At 39.0% G+C, this 22,690-nt stretch overlaps 1 protein-coding gene across 1 annotated transcript in view; it reads left to right on the top strand.

Annotated features, from left to right (window-relative positions):
* LOC132825905 (transient receptor potential cation channel subfamily M member 6-like) overlaps positions 1 to 22,690 on the top strand; it is a 160,000-nt gene that overhangs the window by 66,916 nt on the left and 70,394 nt on the right. The window contains exons 15-22 of the mRNA XM_060841531.1: positions 2,333 to 2,482; positions 5,862 to 6,142; positions 8,815 to 9,043; positions 12,824 to 12,979; positions 14,205 to 14,339; positions 15,146 to 15,274; positions 19,480 to 19,731; positions 21,865 to 22,039. Of these exons, the coding sequence (XP_060697514.1) occupies positions 2,333 to 2,482; positions 5,862 to 6,142; positions 8,815 to 9,043; positions 12,824 to 12,979; positions 14,205 to 14,339; positions 15,146 to 15,274; positions 19,480 to 19,731; positions 21,865 to 22,039 (1,507 nt within the window). The remainder of the gene's footprint in view (positions 1 to 2,332; positions 2,483 to 5,861; positions 6,143 to 8,814; positions 9,044 to 12,823; positions 12,980 to 14,204; positions 14,340 to 15,145; positions 15,275 to 19,479; positions 19,732 to 21,864; positions 22,040 to 22,690) is intronic.

The raw sequence follows: 22,690 nt of genomic DNA, 5'->3' as shown, positions 1-22,690 counted from the left end.
ATCTGACACCCATCAGCCACTGGCTTGAGCCTTCCTGAATAACTTCACCCATCTACCAACTGGATGTGACATCACCCCACCACCCTGCCAGACGCCCAAACTGACCCTGGTCAGACCCAACCCCACTTGACCCAACCCCAACAATGTCTCCAGTGTGATCCCTTTGCTTCCTGACCCTGCCCTGGGCCAAACTTCCTGGGCTTCTCCCCACCTCAATCTGACTCACCTACACTCCAGCTCAACATCCCTCCCAGACTCAACCCTGATGGAGACCCTGTCCTGGTCCAGCCTGACCTCTCTTCCCTGATCTGACCCCAGCCCGACCCTGGTCAACCCTAAGCTCTCATTCACTTACCCGGCACACTGCCACTCTACTGGCCTGGTACTCGACCTCACCATACTGACATCTACATCTTCACCCATGAGGCACTCTACTGCATAGCATTCTAAACCCTCAGTGTGACCCTAATCCCATGCTTGCCTTACAGTACAAACACTTTCACAGGAGCTGTCAAAGTGGCTGGCTGTGTTACTGGGCATTTAAATCACAAAGCACTGATTGCTGCAAAAAGGGACCTAGTTTCTACGAAGACTTTCTTCAATGCTCCTGCGCCAGGAATCTCCAGTGTAGGAGTGGATCATTATCAATCTGATTAGCACTGGAAATAAGATTTCTAAATCAGAGAAGCTAATCTTGTTATGGGTATTCCTGAAATTATAATTCATTGATGTTTGAAATAACTATTTCCTCTCACTTTTTTGCGAGCACGAGGCTGGATGTTTTTAGTCCAGATGGTTTTGACATGTGCAGTCAAGTATTTAAGTTTAGCAAAACACTTAGTGCCTTTGCCTCTGGGTCAATGGGTTATGAAGATTAGTCATGCAGCCAGGTTTGAATGTATGAACTGAGCTGACAATCCACTTGACAGCAATGACAATGCTGCTGGTAGATGTTAAACTGACCTGCCTGTTTCAGGAGGTGCACATGAATTGATGTTGATACTCCAATTAGAGCAGTTCTTTTGACATTCTGGCAAATATTTCTCCCTCAATCGGTGCAAGAAGCAAAAGCCGATTAACTTGTCAGTCATGTAATGCCGTTTATAGGATATTGTTGGTTTCAAATGTTGCTGTATTTCCCTATACCACTGTCACTGTACTTAGAAAAACTGACTCATTGCTCGAAGCACATTGAGTCATTTCAACCAATAAATTAGCATCATAGGATCCCTACGGTGTGGGAACAGGCTGTTTGACCCATCAAGTCAGCACAAACTGTCTGAAGAGCATCCAACTCAAACATAGCCCACTACCCTATCCCTGTAAGCGTGCATTTAGCAGGTCCACCTAACCTGTACATCTTTGGACTGTGGGAGGAAACCGGAGCACCTGATAGAAACCCATGCAGACATGGGGAGAACAGGCACACTCCACACAGACAGTCACCCAAGGCTGGCATCAAACCTGGGTCTCTGGTGCTGTGAGGCAGCATGGATAACCATTGAGCCATTGTGCCAACTATGTGGCAAGTTATGAAACAAATTCAAATTTAATTATTCATAAGTCATATTTGAGTATTATTGCTACAATATTTTGTCAGGTTAACATTCTAGGAAATCGTCCATGTAACTAATTGCTCAATAGGAAATGTATATCTCTTCCAGTTTATATCTCTTCCAGATATTTCTTCCAGTTTAAAGTGTACATTTCCCTATTCTTCCTCACTGAGACTGACAGCTTGAATAAGCCTACTAACATCTTTTAATTTACTCCAGTTTTGAGTAGCAGTTTTGTGTTAGAAGCTGTAAGGTTGATATCGAGGTCTGATTGACTATGCTATATCTCTATATGCCAAGACAGCATTTGGCTCTACTACTATTGAATTGGCTTTCCTTATGTTAGTTAGAAATTTCTTCGATGACATGCTGTGAGATATCTACACACACACACTCTCTCTCACACACGCACTCACTTACTCACAATCTCTCTCTCTCTCTTATACAGTAAATGTGTACACCAAACTGTACAAAGAACAGTGTTAGCAACTTACAGTCGAGGAGGTAGGGTTTTAATACTAGGTGAAAGTGAGGATTGCAGATGCTGGAGATTAGAGTTGAGAGTGCGGTGCTGGAAATGCGCAGCAGGTCAGGCAGCATCCAAAGAGCAGGAAAATCGATGTATCGGGCAAAAGCCCTTCATCAGGAACTAATATTAACCTATCATATTACAGATAGATGCATAATAGATAAAACTGATTCACAAAAACATTGCTAGTATAATTGTAGATATATTGTATGTACATGTAGCTAAGAAAAAAAAATCTTTTCCACAGCGAGTTAGACGTCATGCTGTCACCAGTCTCACTCAAACCTGGAGCAACCATTCCTTGAATCAGAACAGAGAAACAGCTGCCAGAGTACAAAGTGATGAACAGAGGCTTCACTCTCAGTTCATTAGAACAGCTCAGCCATACAAACGCAAGGTAAACCCTTCCATTTCCTCATTATTAGTGTTAAACTTTTACATTTACTTTGCAATATGACATGAAGTAGGATGATGATAAAGTTAAAAATCAAACTAAGTTTTCCTCACTCCTGAATAAGCAATGTGTTAACCAAGTCTGTCAAATTCAGATGGTTGAGAACATATAACCTATTTATTTCCTTATATTATCAAACTTCTATGAAATATATAATGGAATGGGAACAATACTGCCAAAATAAGTAATACTTTACTTCATTAAGCTTTGCAATGAAAAAGATTTTTAAATTAAATTGAGATTGTGTTTTAGGTGCATACATTGTTATACTTATTAAAACCATAAATTTAGAGATGAACATTATCAATTCGGCCCATTGTAGCAAGGTTGTACAGCAACCGGTTAGCTAATAATACGTAATTTTGTTAAGTTCAATTTATAGCCCATGTTTCTCAACACAGTATATTGTATTATTACTTTCCACCACTGGACGTAACTGACTTTTTGTTCAATAGAGCAAACTAAGTTAAAGAAACCGAATAATAGAACACTTTTCTCCATTTTGATTTCTTGAGTTTATGTAAAATTGCACCCTTGGATTTATGTTGATTAAACATGGAAGATCTGCATGCAACTTTAATTTGATAACGGTCATCTGAGTGCTGGGGAAAGAACTGGAAATATGTAGTTGAGAAACAATGAAGGAAGTTCAAAATTTAGTCACAATGTATTTGGAAAGGTCAACTTTTTGAAGCAAGTTGAGACCATTTTGGTTAAGAAATCCTTTACATTTGAGAGGGTTTCCTACACTCGTTTACAATTTGTGGGCTCTTACTCAGTTTTGAAGAGGATTTGAAGAAGAGTCACTGGACCCAAAACAGTAACTCTGATTTTTCTCCACAGATATTGCCAGACTTAGAACATAGAACATTATAGTGCAGTACAGGCCCTACGGCCCTGGATGTTGCGCCGACCTGTAAACCAATCTGAAGCCCATCTAACCTATACTATTCCATTATCATCCATTGTTTTCCATCAATTTCTGTTTTTGTTTTCGATTTCCAGCATCTGCAGTCCTGTTGTTTTATTTTGACAAGGAAAAAATGTAATATGCAAACAAGAGCTAGAACACTTTTTCTCCCTCACTCTGTGCCTTATCATCTTTCAAGAGAAGTGCCCATGATAAAGCAACTTGGGAAAGTAATCATTCATTGAGAACTAAAGGTTATTCAAATCTTATCACTGATAAGAAACTAAGACAATGCTGTGGACTCAAGCTTCACTCTTGCAACTAAAGGACTTAAGAACTTTTAAACTGCATTTACTTTTATCTTCCTTTTTGTACCAGAGCCCTCCTCTTTTATTTTAATCCTGTGTCTTTGTGTGTTTAGAACATAGAACATAGAAGGATACAGCGCAGTACAGGCCCTTCGGCCCTCGATGTTGCGCCGACCGAATCCTACCTAACCTATACTAGCCCAATAACTTCCAAATGCCTATCCAATGCCCGCTTAAATGACCATAAAGAAGGAGAGTTCACCACTGATACGGGCAGGGCATTCCATGAACTCACAACCCGCTGTGTGAAGAATCTACCCCTAACATCTGTCCTATACCTACCTCCCCTTAATTTAAAGCTATGTCCCCTAGTAACACCTGACTCCATTAGCGGTAAAAGGTTCTTAGTATCTACCCTATCTAAACCCCTAATCATCTTATACACTTCTATCAGATCTCCCCTAAACCTTCTCTTCTCCAATGAGAACAGCCCCAAGTGCCTCAGCCTTTCCTCATAAGATTTTCCTACCATTCCAGGCAACATCCTGGTAAACCTCCTCTGCACTCGTTCTAAAGCTTCCACATCCTTCCTATAGTATGGCGACCAAAACTGCACACAATACTCCAGATGAGGCCTCACCAGAGTCTTATACAACTGCAACATGACCTCAGGACTCCGGAACTCAATTCCTCTGCCAATAAAGCCCAGTACACCATATGCCTTCCTCACAGCACTATTTACCTGGGTGGCAACTTTCAGAGATCTGGGTACATGGACACCAAGATCCCTCTGCTCATCCACACTACCAATTAGCCTACCATTAGCCCAGTAATCCATCATCTTGTTATTCCTACCAAAGTGAACGACTTCGCACTTAGCTACATTGAATTCCATTTGCCACATTTCCGCCCAGCTCTGCAACTTATCTATATCCCTCTGTAACCTACCACTTCCTTCCTCACTATCCACAACTCCACCGACTTTTGTGTCATCCGCAAACTTGCTTACCCAGCTTTCAAGTCCTTCCTCTAGATCATTTATAAAGATAACAAAAAGCAATGGTCCCAAAACAGATCCTTGTGGTACACCGCTAGTAACTGCGCTCCAAGATGAACATAATCCATCAACTACTACCCTCTGTCTCCTTCCAGCCAGCCAATTCCTAATCCAAACCTCTAATGTATCCTCAATGCCATACCTCCGAAGTTTTAGCATTAGCCTACCATGGGGAACCTTATCGAACGCCTTACTAAAATCCATATACACAACATCTACTGCTTTACCCTCGTCCACTTCCTTAGTCACCTTCTCAAAGAACTCAATAAGGTTTGTGAGGCACGACCTGCCCTTCACAAAACCATGCTGGCTATCCCTGATCACGTTATTCCTACCCAGATGTTCATAAATCTTATCCCTTACCATTCTCTCTAAGACTTTGCCCACCACTGAAGTCAGACTCACTGGCCTATAGTTACTAGGGCTATCCCTACTCCCTTTCTTGAACAATGGGACCACATTCGCTATCCTCCAGTCCTCTGGTACTATTCCCGTTGACAATGACGACATAAAAATCCAGGCCAATGGCTCTGCTATCTCCTCCCTAGCTTCCCATAGGATCCTGGGGTAAATGCCATCAGGCCCAGGAGACTTATCTATATTCATCCTTTCCAATATTCCCAAAACCTCTTCCCTGCATATTTCCAGGGCATCCATTCTAATTATTTGTGATTCCATATTCACATCAGCAACAGTGTCCTGTTCCTGAGTGAATACTGATGAAAAGTACTGATTTAATGTCTCTCCAATCTCCTCCGCCTCCACATGTCACATTTTATGCTGTTTTAACAGTTGCAAGTTATAAAAATTCTTTCTTTCACTCAAATAAACCTTGATAATTGCTTAATTTATAGTAAGCTAAGTTTTAATTGAGGTGTTATAGCTGCTTGCTAATTGTGACAGATGGAAAACGGGCTTTAAAGTGGTGGGAGATAGCTGATCCCCTGCTCCTTTGATTGTATTACGTTCCCTCCTATCCTAACATGATTGGTAGGATGCAATGTCTTTGCTACTTTTTAATCACTTTAAATTGTAATGTTTTCACAGGAAAAGTCATCTTCAAACAATAAGTCAAAAAGGAACCAAAAAAACGATTTGAGTTGTACAGTGGAGCACGATTCTGCAGGTTTTATTTATCCCTACAATGACCTGTTAGTGTGGGCTGTGTTGATGAAACGTCAGAGGATGGCCATGTTCTTCTGGCAGCATGGAGAAGAAGCCATGGCTAAGGCAGTTGTGGCCTGCAAACTGTACAGGGCAATGGCTCATGAGGCAAAGCAGAGCAACATGATGGATGACATCTCAGAACAGCTAAAACAGTATTCCACGTAGGATTGATCACTATTCACTTTTCTCTTAAATAACAGCAACGTGTTGAAGTGGTTAAGAATAAAACTTAAGTAGATCTCAAAACAAGTTAGACTATTCTATATGCTGTCTGAAAACTGTTGACCAAAGAAACAAATAAGAAATAGTGGCAGGTGTGGACATTTAGCCCCTCAAACTTGCTCTACCATTCAATTAGGTCATGAAAGATTAAATTGTCATCTTAACTACTTTCCTGGTTGCCTCCCCCACCCCATAACCCTTATTTCCTTGTAAAACAGCCTCGAGTGTTCAATAACTCAATGTCTACTGCTTTCTGTGAGAGAGAATTTCAAAGACTAATGATCCTCTGGGAGAAGAAAGTCCTCCTCGTCTTAATCTGAAATGAATGTGCATTATTCTGAAACAATGTCTGCTCGTTCTGCATTCCCCCAGAAGCTGCAACATCCTCTCTGAATCTACAAGCCCCTCAGAATCTTATACATTTCAATAAGGTTGCCTCTTATTTTTCTTCATTCTATTGAATGTAAGCCCAAACTCCACTCCTTTCCTCAAATGACAACCTCTTCATCTCAGCAATTAATCTAGTGAACCTTTACTAAACTCCTTCTAATGAAAATCTAGCCCTCCTTTAGGAGAACAAAATTTCACACTGTATTCTACTATTATTGGGTTTTCTTCCATGCTCACTTTCTGTCATTCATGTACAAGATGTACAAATCTTTCTGGATTACAGCATTCTACACTCTCTCCGTTTATATAATTAGCTTTTCTATTCTTATCAGACTGGATAACTTCACAGTTTCCGACATGAAAGTCTATCTGTCACATTTCTTCTCATTCACACAACATATCTGTATCCCTTTCTTTGGCTACATTTTAATGTTTATGCAGCATTGGGCCTGTTCACTGGCTGGAGAGTTGGTAGCAGCAACCGTGCAAGCATTCCACACACCTGGCCTGATTTATTGTAGTATTGATTCAGCTGAAGTGTTACAATGTGTCATCTTAAATGTATTTCGATTGTGCATGGCACATAACTTAATGAAATAAATAAAGGTCAAAGTGTAGTGTACTTCTTTCCCTGTTTGTAGCCTCCCCCCATCTCATTCCAAAAAATAAAAGGGAAAATTAAATGGTTTAAGCTTTCTCGATATACATTTACATGCATTTATGTTGGTATTTCGATCTAGTTTGAAGTACCTTAGAAAATTAGGCACTTACCGTGTTGCCATTTTCCTGGCACGTTGTATGATATGTAGCCCATGTCTGCTGCTGGTTGAACACAGTCATTAGCATGAAGAGACCATTAAATAGCCACTTGAAGCCCTTAAAGGATACTGCCCTTCTAGGGAAGAATCAGATTCCACTCGTTGTATTCTCCTCACATCCTGCTTTCCTACTCATCTTATATATCACCAAATTTGGCTACAATACAAGCCGCTCCTCAACCAAGAGATTAATATAGATCAAGAACAATGTAAGGTCCCAGCATTAATTTCTTCCATTTTCCATGAAATATGCGTCTCACAAGAAATAATTTTCCTTCACTTTGAACGTTCACTGTTAAATGGCTTTCAAATTAAACAAGATGTTATTAAATAAGAACACATGAAATAAAAGTTGCAATAGGCCATTTGGCATATTGAGCCTTGCCTGTCAATAACAGATCACAGTTGAATTTTTTTCACCTCAACCTTACAATTCTTCACTATCTCTAAATGTATTATTATCCTTAGCTCCTCAAAATCCATTTATATTTTTCTTACTCCGTACTCAATATTGAGCACCTAAAGTTCTCTGGCATTGAGAATTCCAAAAATTCATAATTTCAGACCGTCTCCTTGTCAAATTGCTAGTTGAAATATTTAAATAATAAAGCCCATGTCTTGCCTTTAGTAGTGCAGACTTCAAGTCAAATATGAACATCTGTTTCATTAGGTTTCAGGGATCTATGTATGTCTGACCTAGGGGCAGGGAGAGAAATGGTGAGCCAAGATGATGTTCCTGGCCTTTGCTCCCAGCCTCTGTCACAAGCCCCTGACCTGAGCACATTGGCCCCCAGGCTCTGGTAATTGGACCCTGATGTAACCAGGGCCCTAGTCTGACATGGTCATCTGCAGAGATGCTATGTTTAGAATCAAATGCCAACGTAGACAAACTCAGTCATTTTTTTATTCACTTCACATCAGCATGTGAACTCCTGCTCCTGTTGTGATTCAGTTCTGCTCACTGTTATTCTGAGCTTTGTTCCTGGGGAACTCTGAGTTCACAGGCAGAAGTATTGACCTCTAAGATGTTTTAAATCAAAATATGTGCCGAAAGTGATTCTAAAGGGCATATAAAACTCATGTTAGATGCTCAACACACCACACCTCTCCAGCTCCTAGCCACCATGCATTTGTCCTATACCTTTTAGTAAGTTAGCACAATAATGTATATTGTCAGGCAATAGACCTTCAACAACAGTGTGAAGGAAATATCCACAAGCAATCTCTCATTTTACAATTGGGATAACCATATACCATTACTTCCAACCATCTTCTGAACAATATTGCTATTACTGTGTTTAAAACTTCATTTTTATGGCTATAAAAAGGTTTGGTATTGCTTTTATTTTTTAAACAAGATTATTTATTTCTTCCTTCTATGCACGATGAACCTCATATCCTAGGGAATTTGGACAGCTTGCTGTGGATCTTTTAGACCAAGCATTCAAACAGAATGAACGAATGGCAATGAAACTGCTGACATATGAGCTGAAGAATTGGAGCAATTCCACATGTTTGAAACTGGCAGTGTCATCAGGACTTCGGCCCTTTGTCTCCCACACATGCACTCAGATGCTCCTAACTGATATCTGGATGGGACGGCTGAATATGAGGAAGAACTCGTGGTTTAAGGTAAAGAAACAGCAGTGGGCAGGGAATATTCTTCCCAAAATTTTCTTTTATCTACAACAGTTTCAGGATCCAGTCTTGTAATGGCTTCTTGACTCCTAGATTGATAATGTCCAACTTGTTAGAACTTGTTGATTCTTCTCAAATTTCTAAGCTTCAAATAATTTAATTTCTAAAAGTTCTTTTACAAGATGTGGTGTCACTGGCTTAGCTAGCAATTATACCCATCTCTAATAAAGAAGGTAATTGTGAGCTGCTTTCTTGAATTGTTGTAGTCTTTGCAGTGTAGCTACACTTATAGTGCTTGAGGAAGAAATTTCCAGGAATTTGACCCAACAACAGTCAGGGAATGGTATTTCAGTTCCAAGTCAAGAAAGTGCATGGTTTAGTGAAGAACTCATAGGTGGTTCTGTTGCCCAGTTCTTTCTAGGTATTTGAGTTTGGAAGGTGCTGTCAAAGAAGCCTGATGCGTTGCTGCAGTGCATCTGAGACATGCTATGCACTATGAGTCAACATTCAGTCGACAGGAATGAATGTTTAAGGTGGTGAATTAAGTACCAGTTGAGCACTCTGTTGTGTCCTATTATTACAGCAGCTGAAGATAGTTGGGCCAAGGACATGCAGAGATGTCCTTGGACTAAGGTAATGAACAGGTTATGTTGTAGATTAGATGGATCAATTAGAGCAGATCTCCTCATGTAACTGTTATCCTGTCAGTCTGTTGTTTTCAGAATAATGCATCTGAGCTTACTATGAAAAAGATTAGTTATTTTATTTAATAAATGTTTGATCCTATCCCAGTATCGAATGAACTGTGAAACATTACACCAACAGCTTCCTCTTATTTTGATTTTTATTGTCTTCAGTACCTTTGGATGTGTTCTGTATGGTTCATTTTGTGAGAAATGAAGCTCACTCACTTCAATAATTTCAGTTCGAGACAAGATCTGAATCAGTAGTGACATTTATTTCGCTCTTGCAAGAGGGGTGTGGTGTCCACTGTCCACAAGGCAGGGACACACACAGACTGAATTCAACTAGTACACTCATTTATGTAATTCGTTCCTATTCCATCCTCCCATTGCTCCTCCCCTGTTTATATCTCCCACTTCTCTAAGACTGGCGCCCATTACTCTTGTTCATCTCTTGCCTTATCCGGCCTTGTCTGTGCCAAAATGCTTATTTCTGGCCTCACAAGGCCGTTTGACCACATCCCGCCATGGTCCATTGTTAGGTATTTCCTCCTTCACTACCATCTGTTTCCTTCACTTGCATGACCTTATGACCTCATGACTTCTTGATTGTGGTTTGTTCTTGTTTTTGCAGAAGCAGGAAATAGATGCTTATAACTAGTGTTTGTACAGGCATATCTAGCTTAACCCCTTTCCCTCACAGCACCTTATCTATTTGTCTGTAACATCTACCATTGTTTGCGGGCACATTTCATTCTTGCATGCACATTTTAGCTAATACAAAAACAATTATGTATTTCCTTCACATAGTTTTCATTCTTGTTGACTCAGCTCTTGGCTGAAACAATTATACACTGGTGTGAGTTCATTTACCTTGCATAAGTAATTATGATTGCAGAAGTAACACTGCTTTACCTATATCCCACAATTTGGTTAATAAATACGTAAGAGTGAATTTTAATGATCATGTTATGACGATTTTTAAGTTCTTTGTGTCAGTTTCTCCACTATGGTTTCAACTCACAAGAAGGTCAATTATCCCAGTGGCTATGCTGAAAACTGCAATAAACAACTTGAGTTCTGCCTTATTATTTGTCACTCTGCTGCTTAATTGCTGAGGTGCCCATTTGTTCTTTAAACATTGCCTATGGTGCATTATGGAATTGTGTCCTTGCAAGAATCAGCAGCTGAAATGGAAAAAGTTTAACAAGACTGCCTGGGTTGTGTAACAATTCTTTTAGGCAGCTGCTAACTGACTGGAAATAGTCTGTGACACCTTCTAGTTTCTGGAACTTTCTGAATGACAAACAAACAACATTTATACATCTTGTATATCCCAGACTATAAATGAGATTAATTGGAGTTAAAGTCAATAGAGAAGAAAGTCTAATAAAGTGGACACATGAAGCAATTAATTTTTCTTAGGCAAATGTAAAGCAAAGTAATAGAGTAACTTGAAGTACCTTTGATCTTGAAAATAACAATGTTTCCATGTAAGTGCAAACTTTATGCACCAATTTATGGTCCACTGGCTAGTTCATCAACCAGCAAGACTAAAACTCAATAAAAATGAAAAGAATCTAAAACAGAGTAGAAATTCTTCATTGCTTTGAAATCTGAGCTGAAACAAACCAAAATCAAAACAGATTGCTCTGCAGTCAGTGAAACTGTCAATCAAAGTATGGTCAAAAGCACAGCAAAATTGCCTGGCAGGTTTTGCTGCTGTAATATTTAACAGCTTTGAGTAAATAATGGCTGCATTCTTCATTTCTAATTAGCTATCCAACATCCATAATGGCAGGCATCAGTGAATCTTTGAAGTTAATCATCTTGTCTGGATACATCTTGTTAGAAAACTGATGGGAGGACAAAAACTTGAAATACTTACATTATTTCCCTCTCCCTAGTTGCTGCTAGACCTGTGAAGATTTTGCAGCAATTTCTGTTTTAATTTGTATCTGCAGTATTTTGCTCTTGCTCGACATAATAGTGCATTATGAAATCCACTCTTGCAATATTTGTCTCCTTTTAATTATTTATCCTTCTGCCATATAGGTTCTCAGAAGCTGTTGCTATAATTGTTCTTTTAAACCCATGCGTACTATTCGTGCTGATAATGGGTTTCTTTGTAGAAACCGCCTGTACCACATTATCTTTTATGTGGCATAGTTGGTTGAACGGCCAAATGGCCAACTCCTGTTCCTAACTGATATATATGTGCTTCTGTTTGTAGTTAACATTTGTGCCACACAAGTGCCAAGTAATAAGCCTCTCCAATTAGCAAGAATCTAACTGTTAGCTTTGATATTCAATAACATTACTGTCATGGAATCCAATTACCATTGATTGGAAATTGAACTGGACCACCATCTAAATACTGTGGCTACAAGAGCAGGAATTCTGCCATTGGTTACTCACCTGACTTCTTTAAAGTGTGTCAAGGCACAAGTTGGGAGTGTGACTCCCCACTTGCCTGGATGAGTACACCCCAGTATTACTCTAAAAGCTTCATACCAACCAGGACAATACAGGCAGCTTGATTGGCACCCTATCTGAACCTTCATCATCCGTTCTCTCCACTCTGGATGTACAGTAGCAGCAATATGGATCATTTACAAGATGCACTGCAACAATTCAACAAAGCTGCTTGGATAGCACCTTCCAAAGCCGCAACCTCTACCACCAAGAAGGACAACGGCAGCAGGTATAAGGAAACACCAACACTGCAAGTTCCTGTCCAAGCCACTCACTATCCTGACTTACTATGTTAACTCTGTCACTGGGTCAACATTCTGGAGCTTCCTTTCTTACGGCACAATGGGTGGTCTTACACACCGCTTTAAGAAGGCAGAACCTAATTTCAGTGGTGTCACAAAGGCATCAAGGTTTATGTACAACACCACCCCGCACAATTAACTACCTTTTCACCTCCACCATTGCTGGAGAGATAAGATTCTGCCCAGTCTGACAGATCAATGACCTTTTTGCACCATCTTCTACTTTTATCACACTGACTTTATTTCCCTTTATACAATATTGATTGTGCAAATATTTTGTTGTGATTTGTAATCTGGCTTCTTTTATCTATTAGGTCATTTTGAGCATTCTTCTACCTCCTACGATTCTGATGCTGGAATTTAAGAGTAAAGCTGAAATGTCTCACATACCTCAATCTCAGGAGTTTCATCAGTTTGCTCGACAGTGCAGTGCACAAAACTCCAGCGCTGCCAGGGATGATCAATCTTCTGTAAGTGTAATGTTTGCCTTAAAACACCTTGGCATAAAATTTCTGCTGTATTGTGTTGGATTTTACCTGGAATCTGCCAAACCACTGCAAGTTATCAGAATCTTTAATCACAGATTAAATTTCCATGGTTGTTTGCATTAATATTTGAAACAAATTCATTCTAGAATCCACATCTGTCGACAAAACTGGCATATTGAATTAAGCACTATTGAGAGCTTATTCTAATTATATCCATTTGCTGGTCTTCAGAGTACAATATAAAATTAATAAGAAGTTTTATAAAAGATTGGAATAACTCAGCAAGTAAGGCAGCATTTGTAGAGGGAAACAAATTTAGTGATTCAGGTTGACAATCATTTATCAGACCTGATGGGAAATAGAGATTTAAGAGTTTTTAAGTCTCTGGATGAGAAGGAGGTGACAAAAAGAACAAAGATGACGATCTGTGAAAGGTGAAGGCCAGTGGAGATTAAATTAAAAAATATTATAATGCAAAAGCAAAAAAAAGTGTGGTAATGGATTATAGTGAAGAAACAAAGATTATATCCAAATGGGATTTTCGTAAGTTGAATTTACTCGTCATTCAGTTTTAATTTATTTCTCTTGCCCCTGCTCCACTTCCACCCAGTTTAAAAACTCTTACTCTCTGTTTCTCTTCAGTTCTGATGAAATATCATCTCCACAAATGTTGCCTGACCACATCGGTTTTTCCACCTTTTAATATTCTTATTTCAGATTTGCAGCGGGTGCAGTTTTAGCTTTTCTCTGAAATTTTTTTTTAGTAGTGAGACATTATTGGGCATTTTAAAACAAGCTTTTAAATTTATATTTTTAATCTATACAGAAACTGACTACCAAGCACCAATGAAACCCATGAATAGTTTTGCATGTCTTTTTAAAATGTAATTTTCAACTAATATTAGATTGTTCAAAGGTGACAGACCAGATACTTGTGATTAAAAAAAGTTGGTTTTGAAAAACCTGTTTTCAGGTGTACTAGGAGCTAACTTAAGACAAGTTTGTGTTCAAATTATATTGTAAAATGCTGCCTGTCTGGTTCATGAACAATCCCAGGTTTCACTCCAAACTCATTACATGCCACTTAGAAGATTGCCTATTACCTCCATTTATTTTCACTTTGGATTGTATTCGATACTCACATATTTTAAATATCTATTCAATAGTCTGCAATAGTCATGTCAGGAATGCTTTCTATTTCTCTTAGATGGAGTTTGATATAGAAAACGGCTCAGAAAAAATTGTGAATGAAATCATTGGTGCAAGACAGAAAGGACTCCCTTGGACAAGAAAAGCTTATGAATTCTACAGTGCCCCGATTGTCAAGTTCTGGTTCCATACGGTTTGTCTAACCCCACAACTACTAGCTAATTAGAATATCAAACCATGATTGATATGATGGTCTAAACAATCATCACTGGCATGTGAATAACTCTCATGCTGCTGTCTGTTAAATATTTTCAACTCTTAATGGTTTTCAAGGTTACCACAAGTGGTCCTACAAAGGGTTAATAAGTGATGTTACAAAGTTCTCAAGGAAACTTCGGATGTGCAGTTTTTCATTTACCAGACAAAATGTTAGGCCTTAATTTTCTGTACTTAAATACATTTCTTCCATAGCTCCCAAACACCAGTTTACCTGATATCATATTACATTTGAGAAATGACTGTACACTGGGAAAAAATTGCATTCTAATGGTTCACTGAAGTTTAATCTGTATTTATAGGACAAAGATGTATCCTGCTAAGCCACTGATCATGAGATTTTCCTTTCTTCTGTTATAATAATACATATGGTGGTCAAAACTTTGATTTGCTACATATGAAGTTTGGACCCTGGAAGAAGATGTCGTGCTCATGGTAACCCAAAACTTCAGGATACCTTGAGCTAGTTATCACTGTTTCTGTACATTTGACAGGGGCTTCAATGAAAAAGAAATGTTTGGCAGAAGTGTTTTGTGCACTCAGAAGCATACAGGATAGAGAAGTGATGTGTGGCAAATTACAGCAAACAGCTTCTTATTGGAAGTTGGTATTAACAGAACAACTTGTGACTCTTGCCTAATCTTTGTGCGAAACTCTTAGCAAAATCTTCTCACAATAATTAACATTCTATTTAACATTTCTTTTCCATTTTATTGTCCACAGATAGCTTATTTGGGATTCCTGATGCTGTTTACTTACACAGTTTTAGTGAAAATGGAACCCCTGCCCAGTGTCCAAGAATGGATTATCATTGTCTATATTTTCACTACAGCTGTGGAGAAAGCCAGAGAGGTGAATATGGACCAGAGTAATTTCTTCTGGCTTCTGGAAAAAATTAAGTAACTAATTTAAATAGCATGAACCTAGTCTCTGTTTAATTCCACAAGCTTCAGTAACGGTCCCAATGACCTTACTCTCTGGGCAACAAATGGCCTTTGCAAATGTGCTCTACAGGGACTTTTCTCCTCTGGTGCTTTTCTAAGATTCTGGAATTTTCACTCTATGATACCACTGAAATATTTGACTTTGCTAATGAATACAAACAGCGTAAGAATGCCTTGAGGTCAGTGCACTGATGCCAGCGTCGTTCAAGTCAAACACATTTTATTGAGTCATATCTAGTGTTTTACGACCAGCCACACACAAACGTTTCCATGTATCAGGTGCATGTGACGACCAAATGCTGTAAAACTTTACACACATATGCAGCTTATCACCTTTATCTTGTTTTTTGCCAGTAAATTAGGAGTTGTTCACAATGTCTCCAAGGCTCATACGTGACCCGTTAAGGCAGCACACTAAGTTTGCTCAATGATCCTGCAAATGTTCTCCAAAGGCTTGGAACACTGAAATCTCCTTATATTTGAAATGGAAGTAGCAATAAGTCTTTATTGCATTAATGGCCCAATTATACTGCAATATTGTATTTTCATGATGCATTTTCAAATTGCACTCAAACAGAAACCTCTGTGTAACCCCAACCTTCTTACTATGTGGCATTTCAGTTCTCCATTGCAGTTCTATTCTAAAGTCCAAGACTTTACCTTTGATTACTCCAGTGAAGCTGAACATAAGCTCAAATAACTGTACTCCATCATTTTACTTGGTGTTTGCAGTGAACTTGAACAACTTCAGACCTTAACAAAAGCTCTTATTTTATCTCTGACTGTCAATGCTGACATGTGAGATGCTAGTTATAGAAATGTGGGATAGGACCATATGAGTACTTGGTATAAACTTTCCCTTACAAAACACAACAGGCTGAATTTTCATTCAGGTTAGGAGTATAGAGTCAGACCAAATCTCAACTTCACAAATTCAACACTGAGGACATGTGCCTCAGCCAGTCGAATTCTCATTCTGGAAGGGAGATTTCAGAGTGTTAACAAAAGTGGCTCACCAATCCTGGAAACTGTACAGATACAGTTACATGGGCAAATGATGTGTAGAGCTAGGGTTTGCAAACTGGCCTGGTGCTGTTGGACTTGCAAGGTAAAAAAAAACAAAATGAGTGCTCTCTGGTCTTCAACCCAGCCTAACATACACCAAGTGCCTATCCATGTCAACTTATGCCACCTTATGAACCCTACTTACTCTTTTGGCTCCTCGTATGCTACATGCTCAGCCATGCCCTTCTAACCACCCTCATGGCCCCACATGCACCCTTTGTTAACATAGTCCCAACTCATGCTCTCCAACCGCCCACCAATAAGGGCAGCCTTTTTACCACCACTGGAGCACACTGAGAGGTCACCAGGATTCACTAGATAGTCTCTCCACATGGTGGCAGGTTACTCCCAAAGGAGGCAAAATGCTGTTGGAGGTGGGATGTGTTCAATTTGGCTCCAGGCAGGTGACTCACTTGGCAGCTTTACAGCTGCTGGCAAATGGCAAGGGTGGCGAAAACACAAGGACACACCTCTCCATGCCACTTTGCCAGTCTTCTAGCCTCCTCTCTCATGGACCAGACCAAACCCTTTCAAACTGTATGAAGAAGATAGGCTAGACCCTAACATTTTCTTAGTTTGAAGGTAAGTGTAAGGCATTGCATTCGGGTGCAACTGGATTGGCCAAACTCCTCAACTTTAAGCAAAACACACTTTATTTTTACACTGTAGTTAAAATACAGACAAAATAAAAAGAAAAGAATTGGCTTAACTGGAACTATTGACAAAATAACATACGTATTGGCACCGAATCATTAAATGTTCTAATATAGTAACATCCCATTAATACATCCTTGGCAAAGCAAATTCAGTAAAATAAATTCTCTCATATGCAATTCTAGCAGCAGGAAGAGAACCCCAGCTTTTAGCTGTAACAGAGAGAGGAATTAAAGTTTCCACATCCAGCTTGAAGACTCCAGCAACTGCTATAAGCTAAAGCTAAAAGTCCTGCTTCTGTGGGAGCTTGACCCATCCATTCAGGCTGCTTCTATTGTTCCAATCTTTTTTAAAAAAGCCGTCACAAGCTGCTTTCTTTATTGGCATAGAGAATACTTTGGCACCTCTGTCTCAACCTTTCTTCATTAAAAATAAACAGGACCAAAGCCATAGGACCATCTCACTCCTATCTAACCCCAAAGCCATAATCTCAGTGGTGAAATTTCCAACCTTTTTACAGTTTACTCTTAAGACGTCATGCAGCTGTAAAGGATGTACAATTTGTAAACTTCCACCATGACTAATTAATGCAATACCAAGTTCATAGCACTGAGAGCCTAAGAATCCTTTTGAGAAAAGAATCCTGTCATGTTTAATTCTATCCTTGACTATCACTATTGTTTAGACAAAGGTTTTGTGACCTATGCTGTCTCTACAGAGATGTCTACAATTATGAATGCATTCTCATTCAAGATTAAAGGCCTGTTGGCCTGGAGAGGTACTTTACATAGGGTGGGCTAAAAGTTAACTTATTTAATGTAAACTTGGCCAGGTTTCAAGAAATGTTTGATGTACAGCACAGACCTATGACTGTTGTTTTGTGATAACTGCAATTTCTTAAAGATCAATAAATAGCTTGAAAAGATTATCTCTGAGAGCATAGGAACTGGAGAAAGCTACTAATGCCTGGATTTTCAAGGAATTGGAACAAGTCTTTTTTTTTAAATGATGGTGGGATCTGATTCTAGGGGGTCATAACTCCACTTCTGACACTTCTTAGTTTTGTTGTCTCAGGGTAAGAGTCTGGCCAGTAAACTACTGCCGTGCATGTTCAATCTGACTGGTTTCCATTTAGAGAACAGGTATCTCCTAGCCTGACCACCAACTTCACTCATCCTTCTCTCTATCTGCACACACACACACATACACACACACACTCACTCACTCACTCCTGGAATCAGGCCAACTTATGGGAAACTCATAGTTCACAGATTCTCAGAGGAGTTGCGAACCATAGTGTGGATTCAGGGACCTTTTGAAAGTTAAATTTTAAAGTCTAACTTATGACCTTCACCACCCCCCTCCCCTTTCTACATTTGCATATCCTCTCCATTTTAACTTAATGCTAAATGATGCCCCCGTGGCTGTTATAATCTCTACACTAGCTCATGTTCCCCATCCAAAAACATACCAAATAATGGATATTTGATACTCATTCACGCAGTACAGGTATACACTATGTATAAACCAATGAGCCATATAGTAACAATACCATGTGTGCAACTACTTAGAAAAGAAATAACCATTCAGAATTTTTTTTAATGGGAAAGAAAAATGCTGTTCATACAACCATGCAAAGTGGCCAGACAGGCCATTTAAGTACCAACAATAGAGATTGAAAACAGTATAGCTCTCAATCATGCACAAATAAATATTGAGACATTGGCAAAAGAATCACAGGAAGAATAAGGTACTATAACCAGTTAATTATGCCTCCAGTATTCTCTCCAGTTGTCAAAGCAGAGACCCATGCTGAGATAATTCTTCTGTCAAACCTGCCTTATGAGGACATGTATAAGAAATCTTTCAGCAGAACTTGATTGCTTCATAATGCCTCAGCTGGTTCAGGTGGAGCCCATCCTGACATTGAAGCTCCTCCCTAGCCCAGAACTGGTGTATGAAAAAAAAGTCCTCTTTTCCACATGACTCTTTCGACAAGTGTTCATTTTCTAGTCTGTGGACTGCTCCATTGATCTGCTTCTGGCTGATGTAAGATAGCAGAATTTAGAAACCTTGATATTCTAATATTTAATTGAGTTATTTGTTCCTGGCACCTTCCAAACAAGACTTTATGTGTACTCTGTCCAATGTTGTTGCCTTCAACATGGACCACAAAACAGTCTGCTCCCACTCTCTTCAATTCCCTTCCCTTCCAAGCCAGTTTGAGATGTGTTTGAGATGTCTTTCAGCTGGTACAAGTTGGGCAGTATATTGTTTTGAAATCTAGATCCTGCCTACAAAGCATGTTATATGTCCTACTAAACATTGAATAGTATTCAAAAACCATAAGGAAGTTGGACTGACTTTGTTTTCACTCTGACTTCTGACACACAGATCTTCACATCAGAGCCAGGAAAGTTCAGCCGGAAGATTAAAGTTTGGATCCAAGAGTATTGGAACCTCAATGATTCTGTGGCTATAGTCCTCTTTGTTATAGGGTTTGGCTTACGATGGACTGACCAGCCATTGCAGGCAGCTGGAAAGATCATCTATTCCCTGGACTTTATATTTTGGTTTGTGAGGCTTCTGGATTTCTTTACAGTTAATCAGCGTGTAGGGCCATACCTGACAATGATTGGCAGAATGGCAAGTATTTTAAAATATTCGCTGTATTCTTTCTTACAAAAATCTGCTGTTTTCACTATTTAAGATGTTATTTTATGTACCATTAAATTTAGACCTATTTCTAATGATTAATTTCATAGGCATATTAAAGTTCAAGTATAAATTTATTAACTTTTTTTCATGTTCATTAATTTGTTATGGTGTGAAGCAGAAATCTGAACAAATCACAATTTAATGGGATTTCACATTGTGCAGTATTACAATTTAGCCACCATAAGTTGTATTTCTCTAATCAGAGAGCACTCCTATGATCCACTCCTCTGGCAATTGCATCTTTTAATGATATATAATGGTTGACAGTGAATTAACAGCTACTCTTACACCCCAATCATGCTTATTTCCATGGGTTTCAACAGAATGAAAAAGGGAAAGCTGTATAATGAGATGCCAATTTGCTGGCACATATTTTACATGATTTCACAAAGTCAAAATTTAGTCTTTTGCTGGTAAAACGGATGGAAATCTTCATTTGTAGAAAACTTAGATTATGTGAACCAGAGCATGCAATGGAATGTTTGCAATTATACAATACAAAAACGGAAATTGCCGGAGAAACTCAGGAGACTTTGCAGCATCGTCATCAGAGAAGTCACTGAACTTGAAACATTAACTCTGCTTTCTCTCCACAGATACTGCAAGACCTGACCTCCTGGGTTTCTCCAGTAATTTCTGTTTTTGTATTATATAATTGCAAACTTTCTTTCCATTTGTCTGCTCTGATGCAATCTAACTTGTCCACAAATGAATATTTCAACTGATTTTGCCTTTGAGAGAGTAGATTATGATTGTGTGCAATAATGAAAACTTGGCAACTCATCTCTGTCCTCCTTTCAGTCTATTGAAATGAATGGAAATTAACAGGGTGGAGATGTAAAAGCAGCTGTTAATTCAATGTCAGCCATCCTATATTATTTGAAGCTAAAGGTAAAGCTGTCATAATCCTTCTGGACTATATGGATGTTCTCTCATTAGATTCTGTGAGACCTGATGAGTTTCTGCAGCAATGTATAGCTTTTGTTTCAGATCTTCATCATCCACAGTTCTTTGTTTTATATTATGCAATTATATAATACCTTTCATAACCCTGACTTGGAGGTGTCGGTGTTGGACTGGGGTCGACAAAGATAAAAATCACACACCAGGTTACCTTCCAACAGCTTTATTTGGAAGCACTAGCTTTCGGAGCACCGCCAACCACTTGATGAAGGAACGGTCCTCCGAAAGCTAGTGCTTCCAAATAACGCTGTTGGACCATAACCTTGTTTTGTGTAATTTTTAACTTTCATAACCTTGGTATGTCTCAAAGTTTCCATGAGGTGCCATTCTTTGCAGCAAACAGAGGTTAGAAAATTGTTGCAAGTGCATTTTCCCCTAATAAGGCAACACATTGGTAATGAATTAGAATTAGAATCCCTACAGTGTGGAAACAGGCCCTTCAGCCCAACCAGTCCTCTGAAGAGCAATCCACCCAGAAGCATTCCCCTACCCTATCATCCTATATTTACTACTGACCAATGCCCCTTATCTACACATCCCCGAATACTATGGGCAATTTAGCATGGCCAATTCACCTAACCTGTACATCTTTGGATTATGGAAGGAAACCAGAGCACCCAGACAAAACCCATGCAGACACAGGGACAATGTGCAAGCTCCACACAGACAGTCACCTGAGGCTGGAATCTAACTTGGGTCCCTGGCGTTGTGAGGCAGCAGTGCTAACCACTGAGCCTCCATGCCACCCTCTTCTAGTGGAAGACCACTAGAAGATCCTGATATCTATAATATGCAAGTTCTGATATAAAATCAAATAGAGGAATCTGGAGAAATTGTGAAATCGAATCACCATGGATCCTAATTTGGAAACTGTCATGAATAGTTAACTAGCTCCTTCTAAAACCGTGAAAATATTTCTTTGAACGCAAATGATAATTCTTGCATTTATCAAGCTGAATAACAGAGGATTAGAGGTGAATTGAACCTCTTGTTAGCTTTGCGTTTGTACTAATCTCAAGACAGTTCAAGTCATGATATACAAAGTCATCTGTATACACTAATTCCTGTGACAAAATAAATCATTTTCTTCTGTTTTAGACAACAAACATGTTCTATATAGTGATTTTGATGGCAATTGTTCTTTTGAGCTTTGGAGTATCAAGAAAGGCAATACTTTCTCCAGCAGAACAACCATCCTGGCGTCTTGCTCGTGATATAGTTTTCCAGCCTTACTGGATGATATTTGGTGAAGTCTATGCTGATGAAATTGATCGTATGTATTCAATGTTTACACCTATACATGCAGTATTTAATGTCTGTAAACCTAAATCTGTAAATGAGTTGTATCCTGGAATAGGATATTGTTTCAGTAAAAAACAAAGTAATGGATAACTTAGTGCTGCATTTTAATAAGAAAACTTTGTAATTCCCCACTGCCAGTCATGTGGAGATCGTGTTTTGACTTGTGTCAACAAAGCTGCATATCACCATTCCGAATGAAGGGAACGATGAATAATTCAAGTGTTTCCTCTTGTTAGGAAACCTAGTGAAAGGAGCAAGATTTATAGGATAGGATGTCATCAGATGGAAAGGAATAGGTGAGGAAAATATTCCTCGATCAAAGTGTTCGCAGAGGATTGCAACTGTACCAGCAAAGGGTGCAGATGACAAATGCAAGCAGCTTTTTCATTTTATTTTGTGCAGGTTATTGTATTTTTGATTAAACATTGAAAATGGTCAATAATAACGAGAAGAAAAGTTCAGAGAACTTTCTTTATTCTAAGGTTTGATGTGATGTGAAATGCTTTGCCGTAGAGAGTGATTGAAGAAGAAGCCATTGCATCTTTGAGATGAAATTGAGTTAAATATTTGAAGCAGCGGGGAGTACACAGTTATGAGGAAGGAACAGTCCTGTAGGAATAAC

The sequence above is a fragment of the Hemiscyllium ocellatum genome, chromosome 2, assembly GCF_020745735.1.
Source record: "Hemiscyllium ocellatum isolate sHemOce1 chromosome 2, sHemOce1.pat.X.cur, whole genome shotgun sequence".
NCBI classification, from domain to species: domain Eukaryota; kingdom Metazoa; phylum Chordata; class Chondrichthyes; order Orectolobiformes; family Hemiscylliidae; genus Hemiscyllium; species Hemiscyllium ocellatum.
This window is presented reverse-complemented; position numbering and strand designations above follow the sequence as displayed.